A 24667-nucleotide genomic window follows, 5' to 3' on the forward strand; every position below is an offset into this window, starting at 1 on the left:
GTACTTTTACATAAAGTTGAAATGTATGTGTATTCTTATATATGCATACATTTAAGCATGAAAACCCAAAACCAAAATTTTAATACATTTCAGCTTAGATGGGGTGGCTGCATTCAAATTATTTTTTTTCAAAATTATTTTTTTTTTTATTGCCAATCAATGATTCTGCCAATTACACACTTCTTATCCAGGGATAACAATGCTCAATCACCCCTCTGCATTAGGACAACAAAAAAACAACATAGTATCGCCAAACCCCTCTCCTCTCCTATTCTCTATAACATAGAGTGATGTGATTCTGTATTCTTTAGCGATGGCTGAGACCAATAGATGTTAATATGCTTTTAGTGTTCAGTCAGTGCATTTTTCCACCAAAAAAAGGTATGAAGGCCCTCCAAAGTCCCCTTTATTTTCCATTTAGTGGGCATTTAATTTCAACCTCATCCTCTTAGTTTTATTAAAAATATAAGATAAAGAAAGAAAAACACTCAAGTGAAAATGTCAGAAAGTAACCATGGTAAAATGTGGCGATAGTAGAGAACAGGATTATATATTAAATACGTTTGATTCTGCATATACAAATGATATTATGTGATTTACGTGTTTCTTTGTGGAAGGCATATTATCTGTTTGTTTTGTTTAATGATCCCTGGAGAGGATCTAAAGCTTCGAAGGATGCACTTTTCAAGTGGATTAAAGTATGCATTAGAGAGAGTTACAGAGATTATTCCCCCTCCAGTTAATTTTATATTATAATCCACAAATAGCTCATCAGGTTTCGGAGGAAGCTTGAGCTCAGTAAGAATAGCAGGTGGTGTGGAAGCCTTTTGGGCTCAGCCTGATGTATCTGCTTAAGATAGGAGAGGTGGGAAAAAAAGTTAAAGGTGGAATTTAAACTGAAACATTTAGGTGTTTATCTGTGAAACAAAAACTTTAATCAAATCTGTTTACAGTGAAAAAAAGACTCTTTAAAGATAAGTGTACTTATTCTTTCTGCCCCCTTCCTAACTTAGGCTATACTCCTAACTCACCCTCTTCTTACAAGATTCATGCATGCCTTGATATGCCATAGTTTGGCAGTTTGTTTACATCTAATGACAAATCTTTACTTTTCAGCCCAATAGACTTTGATAGAGCTGAAATTGGTCATTCGTAATCCCCAAAAAGTCCATGAGGCTGCAAAGGAGGGGTTTGCTTATTACAGTGAAGACTTGTTCTTTATTCACTTATAGAAGATGAATTGGGATGAGTTCCCTGTTCAACACTACCATGGGTTTCCATGGGATGGCTGCCACCATCATCAAGGCAGTGCATAGCCTGGTCCCTGGTCTCCTGAATAACAGGAGCCAATATTTTCAAGGAATAGATAACCCAACCATTTTACCATCAGAGCAGCCATACTATTTCAGTATGTTGTTGTTCATAAAAGTTGACAATTCAGCATATATCAGGATACTTTGCAGGGGCAGACATCGAGAGGGTCTAAAAGTGCCACTGCATAAGAGTGCGGATGCATTTCGGACAACAAGATTCTTATCCATAGCTGTTTTTTTCACTGAACGCATCTCTGGATAACCCTTACTTATAGAAATAATTTTTTTATGTATCTCAGAACTCGTCATCTACTGCAGTCTTTTGCAACTACTACATGGCTTCCTAATACTTACAACAGTTGAACATGCCTGTACAATATAGGATTGACATGGCCACCTAAACTTTTTCCTGGAAGCACGTGTGATAAGGTAACAATGTAGAACAGTTGGGAGACTGAGGCAGAAACATGATCGCAAGGTATAATTTTAACAAAAAGTATAAATGTAAAAAATTACATTTTATATATATATATATATATATATATATATATATGTGTGTGTTCTTTTTATATGGTTAGAGTTTATGAGACTTTGTGATTTAGACCCTGATAGATAAATAATGTTTCAGTGTAACTTGAGCCATTGCATTTTATGCTTTCTGCAACAATGTTTTTGAGGTGGAACCCAGTTTAGCCACCCTGAGTGATCTCATCTCTACATTTCTAGCCTTTTAGCAAAGAGAGAATTAAGGAAAACAAATAAAATTCAATACAATCTTTTTTTTGTTCGAAATTGGTACCTTTAATCTGATGCACTGGTTAACGGGTTTGCGTGCTAGTTTTATTACTTGGCTGTTATTTGTAGCCTTAGATGTCATGTCAAATAATACAATGAATGGGTGACATCTTTACTTTCAGTGCGTGTTTGCAAGACAATTGGTCTTGCAAAGCCTTCTTTTAAAAGGAGGGGGGCTGCAATTCTTGTTTGTTTGCTTTTTTCATACTGATAAAATCTGATGTTCACCATGAAAGCAATCATTGGTTTCATTTGCTGCAAAACATCTATTAAGCTGAAGAATGAATGAGGTTTGAGGAAAATTTCTTGCATTGATTGGTGGTCCCATAAAAAGAAATAGTAAAAACATATTAGAATGTCTATTGGTTGACAGTGAAGACTTCATTTATTAAAACAGTTGTTTTTTATGTAGATAGTAACAGCCTTTTCCTTTAATTGGCCTGTCTGAGTTTGGCTTAGAAACAGTCATGGTAATTGCAACAGTGAAAAGGTATACAGCAGTGTTTCTCAACCTTTTTAACATGGGGGAACCAATAAAATAACTTTTGGGTCTTCAGGGTACCCCTTCTAATATTACTTCATCCACAACTCACAGTAAATTAGTGTGATGGTTAGTGGGAAGAATGCCTCTTCCTTTTTTGCCAATGGAAAAAATATCACCCTCACAGAAAGCCAAAAGGATCATCGGTGTCAAGAGTCACAAATTGCTCATTTCTCAAGGAATCTGTAGCAATATCTAGAAGAACCTGAGGGTTCCATGGAACCCTGGTTGAGAAACACTGGTCTAAATAGCAAAGAGAACCCATAAGACTATTCTACTGCACAATCAGTCCAATCTCCTGTGCCATAGAAAAGTCAACTATATATGCAAGAAGAACCATCTGAGATCCCCCGTACTTCATTATTGTATTTAGCCACAAATGTCCAGTGTTGGACAGAAGGGAAAAACAAAGCAAGTAAAACGTTGTATAGACATCATAACTTATAGATTCCTTGGTACAGTTACTGTAATTTTTTTAATCTCAAATAAAAATGACTCGGATTGCTTGATATGGATTAAAAGTTTTCCAAAAAAATCCTTTATTAAACAACCATCATAACAGTAAACAGATAAGGTGAATCAAACATTACCATACAAGTATTGCCAAGAGAGGGTTTTTGGGTGTCTAAAAACTTAGTACCACCCCAGTCTCTATGCTTACCCCCACCAGGTTGAGGACAGCTCAGATTTGGGTATATATACACAAACTTCCACCAAGGGACTGAGCTCCTAGTAGAACCAACAAGTCACTGCTTGGTAAATAGCCAGGTCAAAAGTAGGGAAGAGCGAGCAAAATTTTTCATTTCAATCTCGCGGCGAATCGGGCCTTTCTCGCTTACAGAACATGTAAGCAAGAATGGCCTTGTGATTCGCCACAAGGTTGTGTTCTCGTCGAACTCACGTGCCTCCAATCAGCTGTGATTGGAGGCACGTGATAATAATAAGTACAGCCCGGTCACCGTGGGAACTGAACTCAGATGAACTCTCAATGGAGAAACTCCTGACAGCTGATTGGAGGCACTCCTTTAGTGAGGTAAGTGTGACATGTTTATTAAAAAAAAATGTAGGTTACATGAGTAAGTAAAACATGAATAAAATTTTAGTAATTAGGTTTACATATTTAAGCTCTTCATGTCAGGGGTAGGTTGTGACTTTTTTCAAACTTTTTTTCTATTTAGAAAACCCTTTTAACATGTTAGATGAAAACAGAGCTGAAATCTTTAAAAACACAGAATTTTGCAAGTGTTTTCTGTATTGCTGAACATTTGTGTCTGGTTTTATTTCCGATAACCCAAGTAATGCATAAACCATGATTATAATGAAGGCAATTAGAAAAAAAATATTTTACAGCTACCTTTCTCATTTTGACAGTTTGCTAATAAAGGGACCTAAAATCAGAAATTTATGTCATACGCCTATGATTTATAATGTGTCTGCAGGCATAAAAGGCCCATAATTTAGTTTTGAGCAATAATTGTATAATTAAAATGTATTTGTGTCTGCAGTGCATGTTTTGTAAACTGTTCACCTCCCGCATTTTTTAATTGAATAGTAGTTCATGCTCATTGGTGGGTGGAATCCTCTTCGTCTTCAAAACGTTTGCCATGATCAGCTTAAATACAGGCAGATCTTGTTTGTAATTAGTGCTCTTGTAAAGAAATGTGGTTTTGTTTCCCTCAGGGGGACTGTATTGTATATGCAAAAAGGATACTTAATAATAGTAAATAAAAGGTGTAAGCAACAACACTTTAACTCTGTAAGCAATAAATGTGAATTGAAAGCCCAGCTGAAGTTTCACACCTTCTCTCTATAGTTAAGTGTCCCTACATGTTATGACTTGTTACTGATTTTTACTTTAAAATGTTTTAAAATACCCCTTTTTTTCCACCAAAGGTAAAATAAGGAGATTTTGTTTTATACCTTATCCTTTATACCTTTTACTCAATGCTGGACTAATGGTGAAGTGCAGGAAGCTTTGTTTTGAAATGTCCCCAGAATTAAGCATTCAAGTAGAGGTACCACTACATTTTGTTACTTTATATAAAAGAGTGGCTAACCCTTTTATATGAATTTTTTGTAAGGGGAGACCCCTCCCCTTCTGTCCCTACTGAAATTACAGTAAATACTGAATGGGAAATCCACAGCCTTCTGGGATACATACGTCACTTATCCCAGAAGGCTACAGGCTGATTTTTCCCAGTATTGGGCATGCACAGAAGGAGCTTTCCTCTAAAGTAAAAAAAAGAGCTGATCTCAGGCATATGCAGTGAGATCAGTACTTTTTTTTTTACATTTTCTAGAACGCATGTCACCTGATCCTACCCCTGCGCAGTGCATGATCGGGTGACCTAGAAAGAAAAACTGGGAAGTAGAGAAAGAAGATGGTGGTGCCCAGTGTTTAGTCAGTGGTGGAAGAAGGATGATGGGATGGCACAGGACCAACTGGACTAGGAACACAGACTGTAAGTGTCATTTTTCTGTTTAAGCCCAATATAGTTCATTGCATTAATGCCCAACTTTAAGCTCACCATAATTCATTAAAACTTAGGACCATGACTTGTGATTACTAGGTGGCAAGGCCCTCCTGTCTTGGCCAAGCAGCACAGCGTACCCTGGACTTTATAATTATATCTCTCCAGCTCTTGTTTCAAAAAACATCTGCCTGTCTGTGATCTACTTTATACCTAACAGTGACTATATAGTGCTTTTTACATATTTTTTGTCTTATTTAATATAGTTTGGACTAAAAAAACAGTTTCAGCTATTTCAGAATTTAGTTGTGTAGAATGAAGTTTCTTGAAGAACTGTTATTAATCATTGCAACAGGTGACTCATCCTATAAAACCAAGACCTACCTAGACCAAGTAGGCAGTTTCAGTCAGACAGGTGGAGCTTGAAGCCAAGCTTTCTTTGCTGTTCTTTGGCTTTTTCATGTTGTTGTATTAATCCTTTGTCATGTATGACATGTTGGTTTGTTGTAAAGCAGACAGTCATACAGTTTATGCACGCCTCTCATGCTACCTTCCACCAATTCAAACTGTGCAGTCTTCACCAGTCTTTTCTACATTCAACACTTAGAATGGAGGACAGATAAGAGACGGGGGTGACTGGAGAGAAGTGTATAAGAACTTTTTGCAGGAAATGCTTATTTGGATCAAAAGTTTATCCTGACAAAATTACAATAGGTCAAAGACATGCAGCTAACCTCCAAATATTACAGAATGCATAACTTAATCTAAAAAAATTTTATTTTTGGAGTTTACAAGAGAGGAATAAATCTGTTTGTTTAAACCACGTCAAAAGCTACACGTGCTAGATTATTGTCATTTAGGGTAAACCATTGTGATCGACCAGGGCAGTGTTGATCTTAACATGGGGGAACACTTGAACAAAACTTTCAGGTCTTTACAGAACCCCTACTATAATAATATTATTCGTAGCTCATAATATATCAGCATGGTAGTCAGTAGAAATACTGACTCTTACCTTGCTGTCCATTGGGAAGATCGCCACCCATGCAGCAAAAAAAATCACTGGTGCCAGTTAAATTGACCTGAGAGGTTCAAATAGATCATGGCTGAAGGAACCCCTAGCAACCTTTTGAGGAACCCTAGAGTTCCCCAGAACCCTGGTTTAGAAACACTGGTCTAGGGAGAAATTGTGTGTACAGTGGTCCCCCGTCATTGATTAGGGATCCACCATTGTGCCTGCTAGATGTACCAAGCAACACTTATTGTTCCCTTCCATACGCAGTGGATGAGTGTTTAATCACAGGTAATTTTGCTGAGAATTACATTTAAATAATCAGATCCTCAAAAAAAGTGCAATCCACCAGGCATAAAGATTTTGTCAGGTTAACCATCCAAAAACAATTACCTGAAATTGAGCAAGAAGTGATGTGTACAAAGGTGCCATTGTTAGAGAAGTTGCATCTGCAGGGAATCATGCCCTCTGTACAATTTTACACATGTACATGTTGCGTTGTACAAAGTAATCAGATTCAACACACACAGATTACAAAATACAAGAAATAACTGTCCAATCTACCAAATGTCTGTGGCCAATGACAGGTGAAGCGTGCTGCTGCTGAGCAGTAGTCATTAGACACACACACATCAACAGCTGAATATTTGTGGATTTCACAAGATATCATTGGATGACATTTTAATTTTTTAATTATATCCAGTTATAAAAAATTAAAAATTGCGGGTAAAAGTTAAGAAAATCTTGCTTGAAAACATTTATAAATGCTAATTTATCCTTAGTTGTAATATTTCCTATTCTTTAGTATTTTATTTCTAATGTTGAAACCAGTGATTTATTTTTCCTGTGTCTTTTTGTAATGAGGAATAAATTAAACATCTTTCTAGATCAATCATGGCTTGGCAGACCTGAAATTCTGCTTTTTATATCACATATCCCTGATATTGGTTTGTACTGTATTATAAGTAATAAGATGGGGAACAATCTCATTCTTTGCCTTCGGCAACAGAGTGACCTTTTCGTGCATCAGTAGATATTGTGATGGGCAATCTTCATTTTTCCGACTGTTCTTGGGCTGCGCTACATCTCCCAGTAGTCTTCTAACATATACATCAGCCTAACACATCCTTCAACACATGGCTACCAAAGCATCATGGGAAATGTATTTTAGGAAAAGCTGATGTGCCCAGAAGTTTGACAGTCATTCATATAGAGGAAATCCTTGTGGAGAATTGCAGGGAAAAAGACAAAATTCAGCAATGAATAAGCAGCAGTAAAGTATGCAAAATTGTATTGAGATTTTAGATTTTGGCTCACTATAATTCCAAAGGCTTTCAAAACAAGAGTGTCTCTCTATTCATGGAATTATGGTATCCAATATGGTTAACACTATGGGGCTGATTTACTAAAGGAATATAGGCTATGCCAATACCATGAATGTATGAATACCATGTAGGCATTCTTTGTAAAGTAAACTATTACGGTGACTAGGAGGTGAGTACTCATGCAGACACTGCATCTGCATGGGTTTTGCATGTTCTCCCTGTGTTTGTGTGAGTTTCCTCTGGGTACTCTGGTTTCCTCCCACAATCAAAAAACATACATCTAGGTTAAAAAGCGCCCCGCAAATCGGCTTTAGACTGTGTTAATGGCATATGACTATGGTTGTGGGCCCATTTGAGGTACAGATAGTGATAGGACCATGGACTTTGTAAAGTGTTGCATAAAATGTTAGTTCTATAGAAATACAAGTTAATAATAATAATTTACTAAGCAATGTTTAATATCTCATGCAAGGTGATAATTCCCTTATGAAAGTGGACAGTCTAAATCAACACCAACGTCATCTAAACCAAAAAGCAAAATCACTTACACATAAATGTAATAATGAGTAAAGCAGCTGGAAAATGGAATTGTTAAGAATTTTAAACCTTAACATGTTTACACCTGCCATTCAACAGAAATAATTTTTTATTAGGAAATTATGGTTTTTGACTTCATAGAAGTATCAAAAATAAGGAACAACCCACCCAACACTGATATTGGAATTTTCAGTAAATACTATGTAGCAAACCCCATGGTAACCAATCCTTCTTGCACTAGTCAATAAAATACATGCTAATTGTTTGTTTAATATATCTCCTTCCCAAATTTTTGAAAAAGACTAACTATAAAAGAGTATTTGTAACTGCAGCCATTTAAAGTCATAAGCCATTGTTTGTCTTTGACATTGTTGTTTGACATTGTTTGCTATAGGACTTTGCTATAAGTATCCAAACTTTCATGTGTGGCTTTCTGAATGCATCCATAATAGCTTTTTTCTAAGGTCATACAAAGGAATACCTAGAAGCCTTGTATTCTGTTTTTACACCTTATACAGCTAATTACCAAAGCTCATCAAATGTGAGATCAAATAGAAGTGCTAAGGAGTGCATAGACATACGCAGCACTGGCACTAGAGTAAGATGCAGCTGGCATAAGTGATGGTAGAAGAGCAGATTTGTGCCACATGAGAAAGCGTAAATGTGCCAGAATATGGCAGGTGTAAAGTGGAGAGCTGTATCTAAACAAAAGTAGCACGATGGATGAGGGCACCATACAGTCTTAAAAAAAGGATGGATGCTAAAATTTGGTACCCTAGCATTTGGTAGGCAAAACATTGGATATTCATATAGAATAGATAGATGTGGTCATTGATGTGCATATATGTTGGTTGCACAATGCATATCTGTCACTTGTTTCCAAAAAATGAATTTGATTTTTGTGGAATATAAACAATGACACTGAACTTAAGGTAGTTGTAAAAGCATGACCCTCATTTTTCTCAAAACCTTACCCTACCCCACACCTTTTGCAGGAATCTCTACCATTCTGACATAATGTGCACTGCAAAATAGTTCCCAACTGTATCAGAACAGTTGGGAACTATTTTGAGCAAAGTCAGTATTTTCTGGCACAGTTGCTGGATGTGTCATATAGCTTCTGGCCACCCTTGAGCAGTCGTCTGCTTCCACTGACTTGAATGGAACCGTATTCCAACTACAGTGAGCTTTGGTTAAACATTGTTACTGTTGCTTTGCAGTTGTGTTGCAGTGATTGCTACAGGACAGGAGATGGCCCATAATCCTTTGTAGTAAAGTAAACTGCTTGGCATTTTCACTAAAAAGGATGTGGATGACCCAGGAGCAATTAACAACATGGTTTGGGACCACTTGTCTGAAAGAGGTCTATCCCTTCTGTTTATGTGCTGTTGGGACTATTTGGCTCAATGTACTGACCCTTTAGTTAGTTATAGGCCTTAAGCCATTATGGGGTGCCTGCTGTTTGACGTGTCTCCATAAGTTAGGTTTTTTGGCAGCTGGATTGTAACTGCTGGTTCTGTCTAACAATTGTAAAAATATTTCTCCATCTTCATCCTTTAGGTAAAAAATAATTAGAAAATTAGTATTTAATCTCATAGAACATAGAGCATCTCATAGAACATAGAACGTAAATATTGGTCTGCATATAAATACTGTGAAAACATTCACATACACATATAAAAAGGAATTCATAAACATTACTATACTATAATACTAACATTATATGTTTAACAACTTTCAGTTATCGGAAAACAATGTTTTTTGTAATAGTGTCTTCTAAATGGTCTCCGACCTCAGATGTAGAAATAAGGAATGACACATTATTTTCTTTGTTTCCACATGCAGCGGAAATTAATTCTGAGTAAAAACCAATGCCCCATGTGTTTTAAGAGAGGAAGTGTGCCGCCATTAATCCTAATTTGCAGAGAGAGTCAATTGACTGGCCTCCTAACATATAGGCTATTAGCAGAAATCTAACACACAGCTCACAATAAAGGGTATACCTTGGTCAAGCTTACAAAAGGTTGCATTAAAGCAAACCCAGCAGCCATTTTAAACTTTTACAATGAAAAACTCACAACCCACAAACTTTCTAATGTTACCTATGTTAACCCTCAAAACCTTACTTTACTCCCAAGGTAACATCTGTCACTAGGTGCTTGACTTCCCTGAATTCAGGACTAAGACTCAACCATGCACCATTTATTTGTCCAATATGAAAACCAACTCTAAGTAAGGCTAGGACCAGAGTGGCACCTAAATACGCTGGTTTGTATTATTGTCTTCCTAATACATTTAAACTCCAGACACAATCCATATTGACAGTATCTCAGTAATATGGTCTACCTAAACACCTTCTACTTGCAATCATTATTTATACAGTTAAAAATCTCCTGCCAACCAGCCAAACATGGCACCAAACTAAAACAAACTTAACCATCTAAAACAGCCATTCTCAACAAGTGTTTTGTAGAACCCAAGGGTTTCCCCAGAGATTGTTGCAGCTGCATGATTGTAATGAAGATTTTAGTTGTCTAAAAATGTGGTTTTCCAGCCACAACTGTGAGGGAGACATTCTTTTCACTGGTCACCAATTTAAGAGGCTTTTTCCCTCTAGCCCTCATTTATTTTTGTCTTAGTATGGGTTCCCCCCGGGGCCTGGAAACTATTTTAGGTTCATCAGTGGTAAAAAGTTTGAGAAAGGCTGATCTAATGGCTAACTCTAGGAAAAGAACATTGCTTTTTTAGTTCCCCCATTCCCATTGGTAAACTTTTGAAGCCATTACTATTGTCTACACTCCTGTATAGATTTTGCCATTGCAAGACAGCATTGTCCTTATTAACAGAACCCTAATTTGTTTATAATGCTGTCCTCTTTGCAATCCTTAGACTTAGACTAAAGCCGCATACACATGTGCAATTATTGTTGTTGGAAATGATCTTTCACAATCCTTTCCAACGACAAACGACTGCACGACGCATAAACGAGTGCTGTACATACAGCACCATTCTGTTCTATAGAGAGGGGAGGGGGAGAATGACGGAGCGGCACCCTGCTGCGCACTCTCCCACTTCCCTTGCATTACGATTGTTCATCGTCCATGGATCCACCAGGACAGTCATTCGGACGATGGACGACGGGTGCTGTACACACACCAGATTCTCGTCCGATATCGGACGAGAACCATTGGACATGTGTACGTAGCTTTAGAGTGCTGCATTACAAAAGTTTAAATGCTTATAACAAATACAAATCCATATATGTCATGAATACATAACTGGATTAACATGTGCATGTATTGTATTTGTATTTGCATGCAAATCCTAAGCATGTAACTAAAAGTAAAAGTTTTTAAATTTAAATGTAATTTACTAAATGGAATATGGGGGTCATCAGTCTTGAATAACTAGAGTTTTTTTTATCGCCCATATGGTAGTTCACTCAACCTTGAATGACACCCACCACTGCAGGAGAGAAGGCAACATTTTCAGGTAACAGCGATAAGTCTACAGTCCAGCTTGTGAGACCTCATTGTTCGTTCTGCTGCTTATTTCATATCAGTTGTATCCAGAATGTTAACAGTCACGGTCGAGTCAGGCCACTAAAAGTCAAGTGAGTTTTACATTAAACTTGAAAGGCAATCACAAAGAACAGGGTGCCAGTATTTTATTTTTAATGGTACCAAAAGGCCACGACCCTGGTGTCACAGGGACGCATCCTTTCAGTCTGATGCATTTTGCATGCAATTTGCTAAATGGGGCTGTGACTTTAAGAGGCTGAGAAAAGTCTCTTTATACCAGTTGAGTTGCACTTAGCACGACAGTGAGGCAGATGGTGTAATGTCAATGGGGAATGGTTATTATTGATCAGATAAAGCATCCTGGGGGTGTGCGGGTGAACAACAGTGGAAAAGATTCTTTTTCATTGGCATTTCTTTTTCTTCCTGTTTGCCTTTCATCTTCCTGATGAACTTAACCCTTTGCTCCCCGGAAAAAACCACTTATCTTTGGAGCAGCAATTCAAAAATTAGATCCTGGGTCGGGAATAGCATTCAGTATGTATCACTATTGTTTAGTTAATGTACATGAAGGTCAAATTTAAAAAAAAAAAGATTAAATGTAGCATACATTTTAGCTGATTCTGACTTGCATTCATGCACATTCATGCACATTAACATTGACTGGTAATATATATATATATTTATATATATATATATATTTACAAATACACTTAACACTTTTTTTCAAGTTGAAGCCAAGTGCCCCTCCTCACCCTCCTAATACTGGCTGCAGCCTTTGCGGTTTTTCAGTCTTCTTCAGTGAGCCAGTGGACTGAGGCATACTGCAAATATGCGCCCCTTAGGCATATGACATATGAAAACTACAGTTTATTCCTTAATGGGTGGGAAAGCTTTTATCTTTTTAATATTATATTGGTTCCCCTAATATCCTTATGTAAGTTTGAAAATACTGTTTTCTTTTATTTTCTGTCACAAGACACAACTAATTGTATTAGCTCTGTTGTACAGAGATTGAAAGAGGCTCATACTAAGTTAAATATATGTACTTTTATTTATTGCATTTAAAAAATGCACCTAAATATGATGGAGAATGTTGGAGAAAATTCCATTTTTAAATTCCCTCTTCATTACTCTGGGCACTAACGAGCTACCACACCTGCTCCTGACATACAATAGGATGAGCACCAAAACAATTGTATGCTTCATTCTGGTCATTACCCAGTTGGATCCCATCTCTAGCACAAATTGTGGTCTTTCTCCAGTAAAGTCCCACCTCCAGCAGAAATATATTGATCTTTTCCTAATGGGATCCCATTTCCAGCAGTCATTTTGGTCTTTTCACAGTGTGATCTATTTTTTTTACCCGTAGTGAGCTACGAACTCCAAGAGACTTATTGGTCTTTTCCCAATGGGATCCTATCTCCCACATACAAATTAGTCTTTTTCCAGTTAGATCCCACCAATGAAAGACATATTGGTCTTTCCCTAGTGGGATCCCATTTCCAGCACACATATTGGTCCTTTCCCAGTCAGATACCACCTCCAACAAGCAGATTGCTCTTTTCCAGTGGGATATCATCTCCAGCACACACATTGTTTTTCCCCAGTGAGGTACCAATACCAGAAGGCAAACTGGTCTTTCTTTTGTGAGATTCCACCTCCACACACAGACATTGGCTTTCTCCTTTATCCATTTTCCATCACACAATTTTCATTTTGCCCCTCTAGAGTCTTATCAATGTGCAATCCCATACTCCCATAACACAAATTGCATATTAAACACAGTCCATGTCTTCCCCATAGACATTGCTCACTGAGCCCAGATATATAGCCTGAAGGTTCAACACCAGTTTAGTCAGAGTCTTTGCTTTCCCCCTTCTCATTACTTCTCAGTAACTGTAGTGTGTGTAGTAGATTATAGTATATTGTGTACATATAGGATGTGGCATGACATTTCTGCACATACTACCTGGATAATACATGTGGAAAGCTTTTGCACTCACAATTTATTCTAAAAACATCACACTGAACACACAGCCCTTGAGATCCACTTAGCAATGTGATCAAACTTCTGTAAGACCTTCATCTTCAGGAAGCTGAGCCTACTTCCAGTGGAAAAAATGTTTGGTATTAAAGAGCATGTTTTTTAATGATGCTACAGTCCCAACAGGCTCCTTGTAAGATTGTTCCTTTTTATGAGATGGACCTTTGTAAATGTGGCTATTAGAGCATTGAAAGCTTACATATTGTTTGAAAGCTTGGCCTATATGAGAGGAGAACTTTGCCATGTATACAACTGGATTTCAGTTTACTTTGCCTTTTATTCTTACTTTACAGAGAAATCAGATTATGTGTTAGCCACACCAAGTGAGCAATTCCATCAGCAATTAACTGGTCTGCTGGGAATGTGTAATGCAACATTTTTATCATTAAATCATAAACATTATTCATTGTTACATAATTGCATAGTAAAGTTAAAAAAATACCATATCATTAAGTTCAACCCAAAAACAATGTACCCTGGGAGCCAGGGAGAAGCAAATTTGTTAGTTTTCTCCTGAAATTTCAGTGAAACTGGAAACATTTCCACACAATTTTGCCATTGAGTGATATGCATAAGAGCCAGTAGAGAAAGCAATTTCAGGTACTTTTTTTATGAGTAAAATATGCTTTTTTTATTAAAAGGTTTGGCCTGCTTTAAGGTCAGGATAGAGTACTGAATTCCAGTTGAAGTTTAAAACACTTTGGGTAATAACTAAAATTTTATTTACATACACTAATACACTCAGCATAGTGACATTTACTTAAAATTGTTGAAAAATTCATATCCAAAAAAACGAAATAATTAAAAAATAGCAATCCCTTTAAAATTTGAGTTGTCTGTGAATTGGCAGGAGATGTGGGCTACTAAGAGCTCATGACTCAGTGACATCCAACATTCCCTCCTTGGTGGAATAACAATATGGTAGAAAGCAAGGCCTTCAAATCTGGAGAAAGGTCCCCAGAGAAACTTTACAGTCTTTTTTTTAAGCCATATTTATTGTTCTATAATATTTGAAGTGATAAATTTTAGAAAGCAAGATGACTCGACATAAAGTCTTTTTTTATGTGTTAATCTGAAATATTAAAGCAAGATATTTTACTACAGAGTCAAAAATATCGTAAGACTAGACATTGGTTTAAATTGACTTCCCACAAATCCATATCTGGTCTGCTGTAACTGAAATCAAGGATTGTCTTTTTGCATTAATTTCCAACAATTAAAAGGGTCAGTATGAGGATTGCAAAAAAATCACTATTATTTGTGCCTGTTTTATCTAAAGTCTATCTTGAACTTAAGCTTAAGTTAACTGTTCCCACTGAATCACATTAGTACAATAAACAGGATGCTGATGTATTATTGATTTAACATTTTCAGATACCATTAAGCTACATTGCCAGAATTCTTTAAGGTGACCTTGTGGTGGATTTGAGTTGTATTCTGTTTTAGATCTCCCATTAACATAGACTTCTCAAACAATGTTTGGGAGTAAATTGGGGTTAATTTCCTATATATCAACTAAAGAAAAAATAATTCAGCCATTAAAAATGATTAGGAGAATTCGTAAATAAAATATACATCTATGGAACTAGTTCAGAATCTAAGTAGTGTAATGACCTTCAGTTGCCTTGGCCAAATGTTGCTTTCTTTTGCATAAAATGCATTCTGTATATATAGGAAGATCTGCAGTCCTTTATGGACCCCAGGGGTCAGCTTATTGGCATTTGGCAGCTTTTGGTGTTTAAACGTTAATTAAATAGGTACAATAAAATGCAAAAGTTTGGGACTGGTATGGAAATTGGTTGTTTGGATCCAAAGGCTTACTAAGACGTGATACTGTATCAATTTTTCATGTAAACATTCCTATGGAAAGAATGGAAAAAACACAATTTTGTATTATTTTGTACAGCTTTCTTGATACCAACTATATCCTGAATATATCTAAGACATCATTTCCACCATACAATTGCTGCAATCGAGCAGCAACAAAATCTTTATCACCGCTCAACCGGTGCTGCATAGAGAATAGCACTGCATGGAATGTAAAGATCCACATTACCCCGTTATACAATGGCCTAGTGTAGTGATAGCACATTAGACATGTCCTTTTGCTAGACAAGATACAACTGCATCCCACCGTATCTTGGTTTCTTTAACTGGGGTATGAGTTTGCAATATAATGTGCCATCGGTTTAATTGTACATCACGGCACAATGCAGATAGGACGATTTGTGAGGCTTGCATTGATGTGATGCATAAGATGAAGCTTGGGATTGTTTTGGAATGTAGAAGTATTTCTTGAGTGGTGGTGGAGGAGATTTCAGTGGGCAGTGACAAGCGGTAGGCTGCGCAAGGGTTGATTGGAGGGACAGAAGTCATCACAGTGCAAGCAGTTAATTTACCTGTTTCTGCACATCCAACCAAAAAGCTCCAGGTTTCCTTTCCTTCTCAAGGTTATTTGCATCTATGCTCACAAACCACCTGGTGGTGGTACTTTGAATTGTTACTTTGAAAGAACACTTTTAACACCAGCCATGTTTGTAGCAGTGTAACCTTGCAAGGGAGCAGTCCATGCTGCTGTATCCATCTGTACTCTACGTGCTTGATCAGGGGGAAAATCCAGCAAGCTGAACAGAGGCTCTGATGTGCGAACTCTAGGGAATCTTCATATTGACTCTCTTGGAAAAAAAAAAAAAACACACAAAAAAGAACAATTTGGACAGACCCCCTTTGCAGACGGAGCATAGCAAAGGCTCCTTTTTGTTACTCTCTGACAAGATGTTTGAAATCACCAGGACCCTTAATGCTGCTTTGTTAAATAATGAGGTAACAATTTGACACTTTCTTATGCGAGTCTAACCAAATTTTTTTTTGCCTGCTGACTTAAACTGCTGTAATGAAGAATTATTTCCAATTTTTCTCCTAAATGAAGACAAATTAACCTGATCTTGACAATTAAAAAAGAGGGTTTGTTGTTTGTATTTTTTTTTTCTTTTTAACGAAAAAAAAATCAAGAATCCTTTTTCTGCTGTCTTCCCTCCACTGATCTTTAAACCTCTTTGCAGCCAAGCGGGCTTCCAGTGTATTGCGTTCCTGGTCCTTTTGACAGCATAGAGGTTAATGAGTGCGTCAGTCGACTGCTGTTGCCTATGATAGTACGAAGTATGACTTGCAAGCTGCCCAGAGTAGGTGTTTATTAATGCTGAATTGGCTTGTGGTGTAGCCCATCTGGACCATAAGAGACGCTGCAGATTTACTTGTGATGTTAAGATGTCCATACCGTTTGGAAAGGATGTTTGCTGGAGACAGGCTGAGAGATACACTATGAATCCATCTCTTTTACATGCGTCTGCTGCCACTAATGACTTACAAGGCTGCTCATTTAGGGTAAGGCAATCTAATCACCTTTTGATTTGATTTGATTTTGGAGGAATTGGCTGTGCACGAGTTTCGTGTCTCTGTATTGTTTTTTTCCTCTCTCTCTTCTTCCTTCATTTTATGCTGTGCAGTGTCTGTCTGAGCCTAGATTATCCTGGCAAGTACAGAATACTGTGTGCTTCACCAGATCTCAGAGTTAATAGTTTGAGTGAAGCCTTCCAACTAGCCGTACAATGTTGATGAAGGAATCAGTTTCCCAGTTTGACTTTGTAGTAATGAAGTCTCTATAAATTTTACCCCACTTGCATTCTTGTTTTATTTATTAAAAAAGAGTCTTGAAACATGCATTATTTACAAGGGCGATAATGCCTCTGTAGTGCAAGGTGAGGTATAGATATCATTGCCAAGGGTTTAAGTTTGGTTTTACTGCATAATGCATAATAGACAGGTCATGTACAACAATCTGAGCAAGATTTGTATAGTTTTTATCTTGTCAATGGAATAGGTAAAGTACTTATAGCATGGGATATTTTATGTTTCTAGAATGCATTGGTTTATGTTTCATTTCAAAATGCATGTTCCATGAATGAAAACTTCATAATTTTTCATACTTTTGAAAACAGACATTGTAGCAAGTATGTAGGTAAGTAGCAAGGCAAGCAACAATGTTTCTATAGTTCTTTAATATTGGTATACTTTAGGCTGTTCGTATCAAGTTATGTGATAGAAATCTATATATATTTATATCACTATATATAGATATATGTATGTATATATTATCTCCCAATGTATTTGATAGCACATACCTGCATATTCATATACTGTTATGACATAACATACAGAGTGGTTAAAATGCTAATCTTATAAAATGCTAAAAAATACTCTCTGCTTTGAATAACTCATATATACCGTATATACTTTTCCATCGATGTGTATTTAATAAGTCACCTCAGTTTTTATTTTAATATTGGTGTCAATGGAACTTCTGCCGAAGACTTATATAGCCCTGATTGGATTTGTCACATTAATTTTCAGTATTTGCTTTAGTTTTAGGACGGTTGTCAAGCATTTAAGAGTTAACAGATAACTTTGAGGCTTTAGTAGATAGCGCCCCTTCTGACAGCATTCAGGTACTTAAATCTTGTAGCCTAAAGCTATAGTGCCACTTAGGGATGCCTTTAAAACCAACATGTTGACATATAGGAAAGGACTATGGCATATGGTTCCATTAAAGGAGGTATTACTTAAACGTATCCGCTAGATCAGTAGAATGCAATTATAGAGGATGATGGTAAACTGGATTTTCTTTATTTCTGTGATATTTATAAATGTATGCAGCACTGTTTAGCAAATACATGCATTTTATTGTAATATACGTTTTATATTTGAAAATAAAGGCTCCACCATCAAGGTCATTGAGCTCTAGGATAATGTCATGATAAAGAAAATTAGTATTGGGTATTCCGGTAAATTACGGTGTCAGTTTTAACTGCATTTGTATAAAAAAAAAAAGTTGAGTATCTATTTTTGCAAAAGAATCTGGCAGACATGAAGTAGGGCATTGTTAAAAGAGATTTAAGGTGTTGATGCACATAAGAATAGAATGGGTTAAAAACTAATTTCCAACAACTAAGGCCCTTTATTAGCCAGGGCAATTAAATGACAGTGCTGTCAACACTTTTACTTCTTTCTCTAGGTGGAAAATGCTACAAAGATTAATGCAAGGTCATGCCCAACAACTTTCAAACAGGTGTTAAATAATCCTGCAGTGACAGTTTAGGATTCACAGCCATATGCTGTGTTCAAAACTTAAAAATACATAAAAAAGACATAAAAATAAATCTAAAAAAACAAAGTGCTATTAGTTGGAGGTTGCCACAAAAAATCAAAACGTAGTCCAAACTCTAAAAACAGGGTGGGGGGGCATAATGGAGTTGGAATGTTTGGATGTCTTAAGACCTGGAGGTCTTCACTGAGGGACCAATAAGTTCCAGGTAGTATAAGAAATAGTATTGCAAACAGTCTGTGAGTCTTTCCATGATTAAAGCTCAAAAGACAATTGGCCAAGCAACCTGACAACAATTCAAAATGCAAAAGCATGTAAACAAACATTAGAGAAACATTAAAGATATTTTACAATGACCAAATTAGAAATCTGACCTAGAGCCTTTAGAAATGCTGTGGCATAATCAAGCAAAACATTCCAAAAATATGCAGCCTAAATAATACATAGGTCGGATTAGCAGCTACTGAAAGTTGATAATTGATTTAGGCTCCGTCTAATAAAGTTCCACAAGGTATTACATTCTTTGTCTTCTATTCTGTGTTAACAAGTGTCCTTGACTGATCAAGTCATTTGTCCTCTATACTTACAAAACTCTATGTTTGTCAACTGAAACTGTATTTTCCAGTAGGACGTAAATATAATTCACATCATATTTGAAGAGCCATTCATACGGCCATTATGAAAATTAGTTTTCACAAGTGTATATGGGTTTGGTGAATAGGGACATATTGTGATAATGATATCTGTGTATAATATTAAGTAATGGGACAGTGCTGGTTAACATAGCCCACCATTTTTGTTGGTCTTCATAAATTTGTATGGTGTCCCACTGTGTTTTCAGCACCTTTAATTGTTTAAGGAAGTACGTAGGACAGTTCCTATTTTGCAAAGTTTACAGACCATTACATTACATACACATACACACATTACAGACCAAACAGATTTTAGATACCTGACCAGAGAAAACTAAAATAATATTTTTTGATTTGAGCTACTGGAGCTTGAAGAGAGCACTTTACACTTTTTAATTAAATATACATGGAGACCCAACTGGACTCGACAGAAATGTCACAGATGTCAAAGGCTTGCCATCTGTGTATGTTATCATTTCTTCATATACGCACTTAGCAAGAAGAATGTCTTACTGACGTCAAAATTCTAAAAAAAAAGCACCATACCACCTGAACTGAAAATCTATTCCGGCTTCTTTGTAGGTTTATTCTTCCGAAAGTTAAAGGTATTGTATAAATGTTAACGTCTCATATCTGATCACACTACCAGAGAAAGTCAAGCTTCTGCTTGGTTGTATTTCAAAATGTATTCTAGGAAGTCCATGAGTAGACTGAGTTTTAATTCTGCTGGTGAGGGTAAACTTTTTTGGCTTGGACTTTTCTCTTTTAACAATTGGACAAAATAATCAAATTTCTCATCTGAAGTTCCCATAGGTATTTCTCTGTTGGTTCTTTAACTTCAATAATAAAAGGTAGGTCATTCATTTTTGGCCATCATAAAGCCATCACCAGGCTTCCTTTTAGTCAAGGAATTCATAACATCCTATAAACTTGGAATGGGCTTTAGCGAAGGAAAGGAAACATATAAAGTGACCTAAAGTTTGCTCAGTAGTTCTATATTTAGCCTTCAGAAGAAAACAAATTCTATTCTTGTAGATGTTCCATTTTTACTAAAAAATACATTTTCCAAGTCTTATATCATCTAATAGAAGCATTGATGCAGTATGACAAAGAAAAGGAGTGGTCAGAATTTTTTTACACCAATGCTCAAAAAAATACCCCAATATTTGTTGACACAGATTTAGGGTGCTTGAACATTTATATTTTATACTATTCCATAAAGTAACAATACTACATTTCCAAATTTATTGTGTAAATTACGCTCAGATCTCTACCCATGATCATTTGCGTCAAAACATAATATAGGTTGCCATATTTCCACAATAAGCTAAATTGAATATTTTAATCATGTAATGGCCTCCCATTCTGTCCCAAAACGTCTCAGGAAGATCCTATGATGATCATCTCACCCTGCTTTGCATTATTACCTAAAACAAAACATCCAGCAACATTCCTCCTGTTTATTTTTAGAATGTCATATCATTGAGTCTCCATAGAAAATATTGAATAAATCTTGTATTTACTATCATTTATGTTCCAGGGTTGTGTTGTAGACAAATATTTAGGTATTTTCTTTAGTTTGGAAGTATTGGTGGAGGAGCTACTACTCGATTACTCAGTCTGATTGTCATGTCCAATTTAGGGACAGTTTTGAAAAATTTTGTTCAATGAAAAGGTATAAACGACAAAAAGGTTTGCCTATTGAAGTCAAATCAGTGAAGGATGAATCTGATTGGATGCTATAGGCTACTTCATGATCCACAATAATCTTTAGCGAGTAAACCCAGTGAAATATTTTCGACATCTACATACCCTTCAGTCAAGATGGGCACTTTAGCAGTAGGCGTGATTTGCAGCATAACACTTACCTCCCTGTTTGTTGGCCAATATTCCAGACACTTTTTCAAGTCACTGCTTACAGGATAGTGTTTAAATAAAGGACAGAGATCAAAAGAACCAGATAAATATACTAATATATACGTAATTTTACAGAACGTTTCCTAACTTCTGTATTTAGGAAGAACTGGTTACTGAATGCATTATATGGTATAACATGATATTCTATTATATCCTTTTTTATAAATAATAATACAAATTAATAAAAATGTTTTAAAAATGTTATGTCTCTTCTAACCACAGAATAAGTTTATCACCAAAATACCAAGTTGCTTTTGAATGCTTTTTAATATCATCAGCATACTCAGAGTAGCACAAAAAGACAAGTTATTCCCCTAGGGATTCACAATTATGTATAATATAGAGTTGAATTTTCAATTAACAACTTTGCTGACCAGCAAGAAACGGGCCCTAAGGTCAAGGATATAACTTTCTCCTGTCCCTTTAAAAGTTTCAAATTTTGGGCGGCAGATTTAGTGCACTGAAAAGGCTCCAACCTCTAATTATGGAAACAATAGGCCGGCTATGCACAAAATATTGAAAATAAAAATGAAAAGAAATATATAAATGCAGAAAAAAAGAGTTAAAACAGTTATAATATAGAATAATATATTAGCCTAGTCATTGATAACATTTAAAAAATAATTCAAATACATTAAATTAAAAAAAGTTAAAGGAAGAAAATAAGCCTGAATTTACTTCTTTGTAGAGCTGTTGGTAATTAGTAATATCAGGGCTTTTTTTGTTAATGATACCCAGGTTGTAGACAAAGAAGGGAATGGCATTAAAATAGCTCCCTCCCCACCATCATTGTGCTGATTTCTGTTTGCCCCTTTTATTCAATGCAGAGTATAATGTTAAAATCAATAATTAGGATTAGTACAGTTAGCATGCTAGGAATGACCCATGAACTGATATTCTTCAGCCAGAAGTTCCCAGCTGGTCATTTATGACAAATACAAAGAGCATTTCAGGGACCGTCACTGAGCCATTAACCCCCAGGCTCCGGCAGCAGCAACATATGTCACAGAAACTTGTGGAGAAATCTTTTTGCAGCAGGCAAACAGTTAAGCTCCCCAGCCTGATAGAAGCCAATTTCAATAGCACCTTTCCTAGCCCCACCCTCTCCAGCCCACTCAGCCAATCAGATACTGCCTTTATCTGACAGATAGTCCCATAAATGCATGCAAGCATCTAGCCAATTTTCAAGGCAAGGCTGTATCCAATTTTCATATCTACACCCTACTTTCGAGAGGCATCATCACAGTCCCTCTCTCTCTGTTTTTTTTCCTTTCTTTTTTTTTCTTTCCTTTTTTTATTTAGATTTTTTTTATTTTATTTTCCATTGTTTGCCTTGATCTATATGTTAGCTATTTATTTATTTATATTATTTATTAATTAATTTTTTTTTTTAAATACGAGTTGTTGGGATTTTTTGTTTCTTCGTGGTGGTTCGTGGATTTTTGGAAAAAGACATCAGAAAACAAAAATAAAGAGAAAAATATTTTTTTAACAAATACAATAACCTAATAAAGCATTCTCGAAAAAAAAAACAGTTACAAGGAGAAAAGTCGGAGCACACAGCGAGACACTATTAACCTTTAAGAATGGTGATGGTAGGTGGCACCTTATTTTATTTTAATGTTGTTTTTCTTTTTTTTTTTTTAAGTTCCATTCAGTTTTGCAAGTCTGTCTTGTCTGCATCTCTTGTTAATACGGTCTTGGTGTTCCGTTGCTTCAGTGGTGGGCTTCTATCTTTTTGAATGCATGTGTGTGTGTTTCTCAAGTGATTTGTCACGTGTAAATAGAATGCTTATTTTTTTTTTATGGTCATTTTTGTGCTCTACGTTAGCACCATCCTCATCCAAAAATCCCAAAACTGTAAGGAGTAGGGTTGCGTTCGCCCATCTCCATCTACTGTGTGAGATTTCATTTTTACTATTGTGTTTCCGCACAAAGACTTTCAAAATCTAAGGGAAAAAAAAATTGTTACAATGTAAAAGACCAAGCCTAGAAAAAAAAATTGGATCTCACCCTTCGCCACTAATTACAGTTGGTCTGCGCAGTTGGTATGGTAATCTTTCATGAGAGTGATTTATAGGGGTTTGGTATATGCTGCATATTGTATTTCAGAGTTCCCTGCCGTGACCTCATAAAAGAGGAGGAGGCTGGCGTGTGTTACAGCGCACTCTGTGTGAGTGTGTGTGTGTGTTAGTGTGTGTGTGTATGAGTGTGTGTCCTTCGTAGCATCTCTTGCCAGCGCTACTGTAAGAAGGAATGTCAGCTTTTACATAAGGCTCTTTTTGGTTTTGACACTGTGACACACTAGAAGGCTCCATCTCAATAATCACAGATGGAGTGGAATGGCTTAAAGATGGTAAGTGGATTGCGGTGAATTGTATCTTTTTTTTTTAATTTATTTCTTTTTGTTCCTTTTTTTTCCATTACAGACCTCAAGCAGTTATTTCCATTTACAACTGTTTTCTCCTTGCCTTTTATTTTTTTTTTGTAATGAGAAAATTCATGCACTAGCTTGTCGAACGCCTCACTGCTTCCTTCAGCGTGTGCTGCAGCCAATCTAGGAAGGGTACCTTGACAACTATAATGTCAGTGAACGTCTATCACAGAATTACTTGATGCTGTATAGTCTTCATTTGAATTACATGAGTCTTTGGACGTGTCAGTGCTTTTTTTTTTTTTTTTTTTAACACCGCCGTTGAAAGCTTTGTGCCCTAAAGCCAAAAATAAAAAAAAAGACGAACAAGAAGAATTGCTGCAGAATGCACATATGTTAAATAAGTACAGCTGCCTTTTTTTTTTTTTTCAATGGCCCAAAACATAGACCGTGTAGCTACTTGACGCTTCTTTTGTGTGCCTTTCTCACAATGGGTATAAAGTGCCACACTTGAATCTGGCAATCGTGACCTGCATGGCACATCGTTGAATGGTACGGGGACCTGGGGGTTCTGTGTCCCTACAATTCCTTGTAACACCCACACCCCCCCAACCCTACAAATCTGCCCCAGAGTGGGGACTGGAAGCTAAAAAAAAATTGATTAAAGATACTTTCCAGTTGTAGCAAATTGAAGCTTCCTTTTCCCCACCCAGTGCCTTCATTCTCAAGGAATTGTCTTTGTCTTCTTGTTTTGATGGGTGTAAAACAAACAAGATTAGATGGAGCATTGTAAGTGAAAGCTATCGCTCCAGGGGGAAGCCAGAGAAAGGTTGCCGAGGAAACGGCTAGGGAAAAAGGCGAGATAGGGGAGCAGGTGGCAATCATTTGGGAATATAGCAAGCGGCGTCAAAAAAAAAAAATAAAAAAGACTGGGGTTACCTCTATTATCTGCTCTCCTTTATACCAGTCACAACTTTAATTATTCCGTACATATAGGTGCTAATTACAGCTCAAGCACAGATGT

General features: G+C 36.5%; 1 protein-coding gene across 8 annotated transcripts in view; it reads left to right on the plus strand.

Annotated features, from left to right (window-relative positions):
* ELAVL4 (ELAV like RNA binding protein 4) overlaps window positions 1-24667 on the plus strand; it is a 110104-nt gene that overhangs the window by 15588 nt on the left and 69849 nt on the right. For 2 of the 8 annotated variants that reach the window (XM_072419613.1, XM_072419619.1), the window contains exon 1: window positions 16396-16943. The exons of 1 other annotated variant lie outside the window; for it this stretch is intronic. In XM_072419613.1, the coding sequence (XP_072275714.1) occupies window positions 16827-16943 (117 nt within the window). In that variant the 5' untranslated portion in view covers window positions 16396-16826. 5 more of the 8 variants (XM_072419612.1, XM_072419616.1, XM_072419615.1 and 2 more) reach the window with 4 other exon arrangements.

This window comes from Pyxicephalus adspersus, chromosome 8 (genome assembly GCF_032062135.1).
Source record: "Pyxicephalus adspersus chromosome 8, UCB_Pads_2.0, whole genome shotgun sequence".
NCBI classification, from domain to species: domain Eukaryota; kingdom Metazoa; phylum Chordata; class Amphibia; order Anura; family Pyxicephalidae; genus Pyxicephalus; species Pyxicephalus adspersus.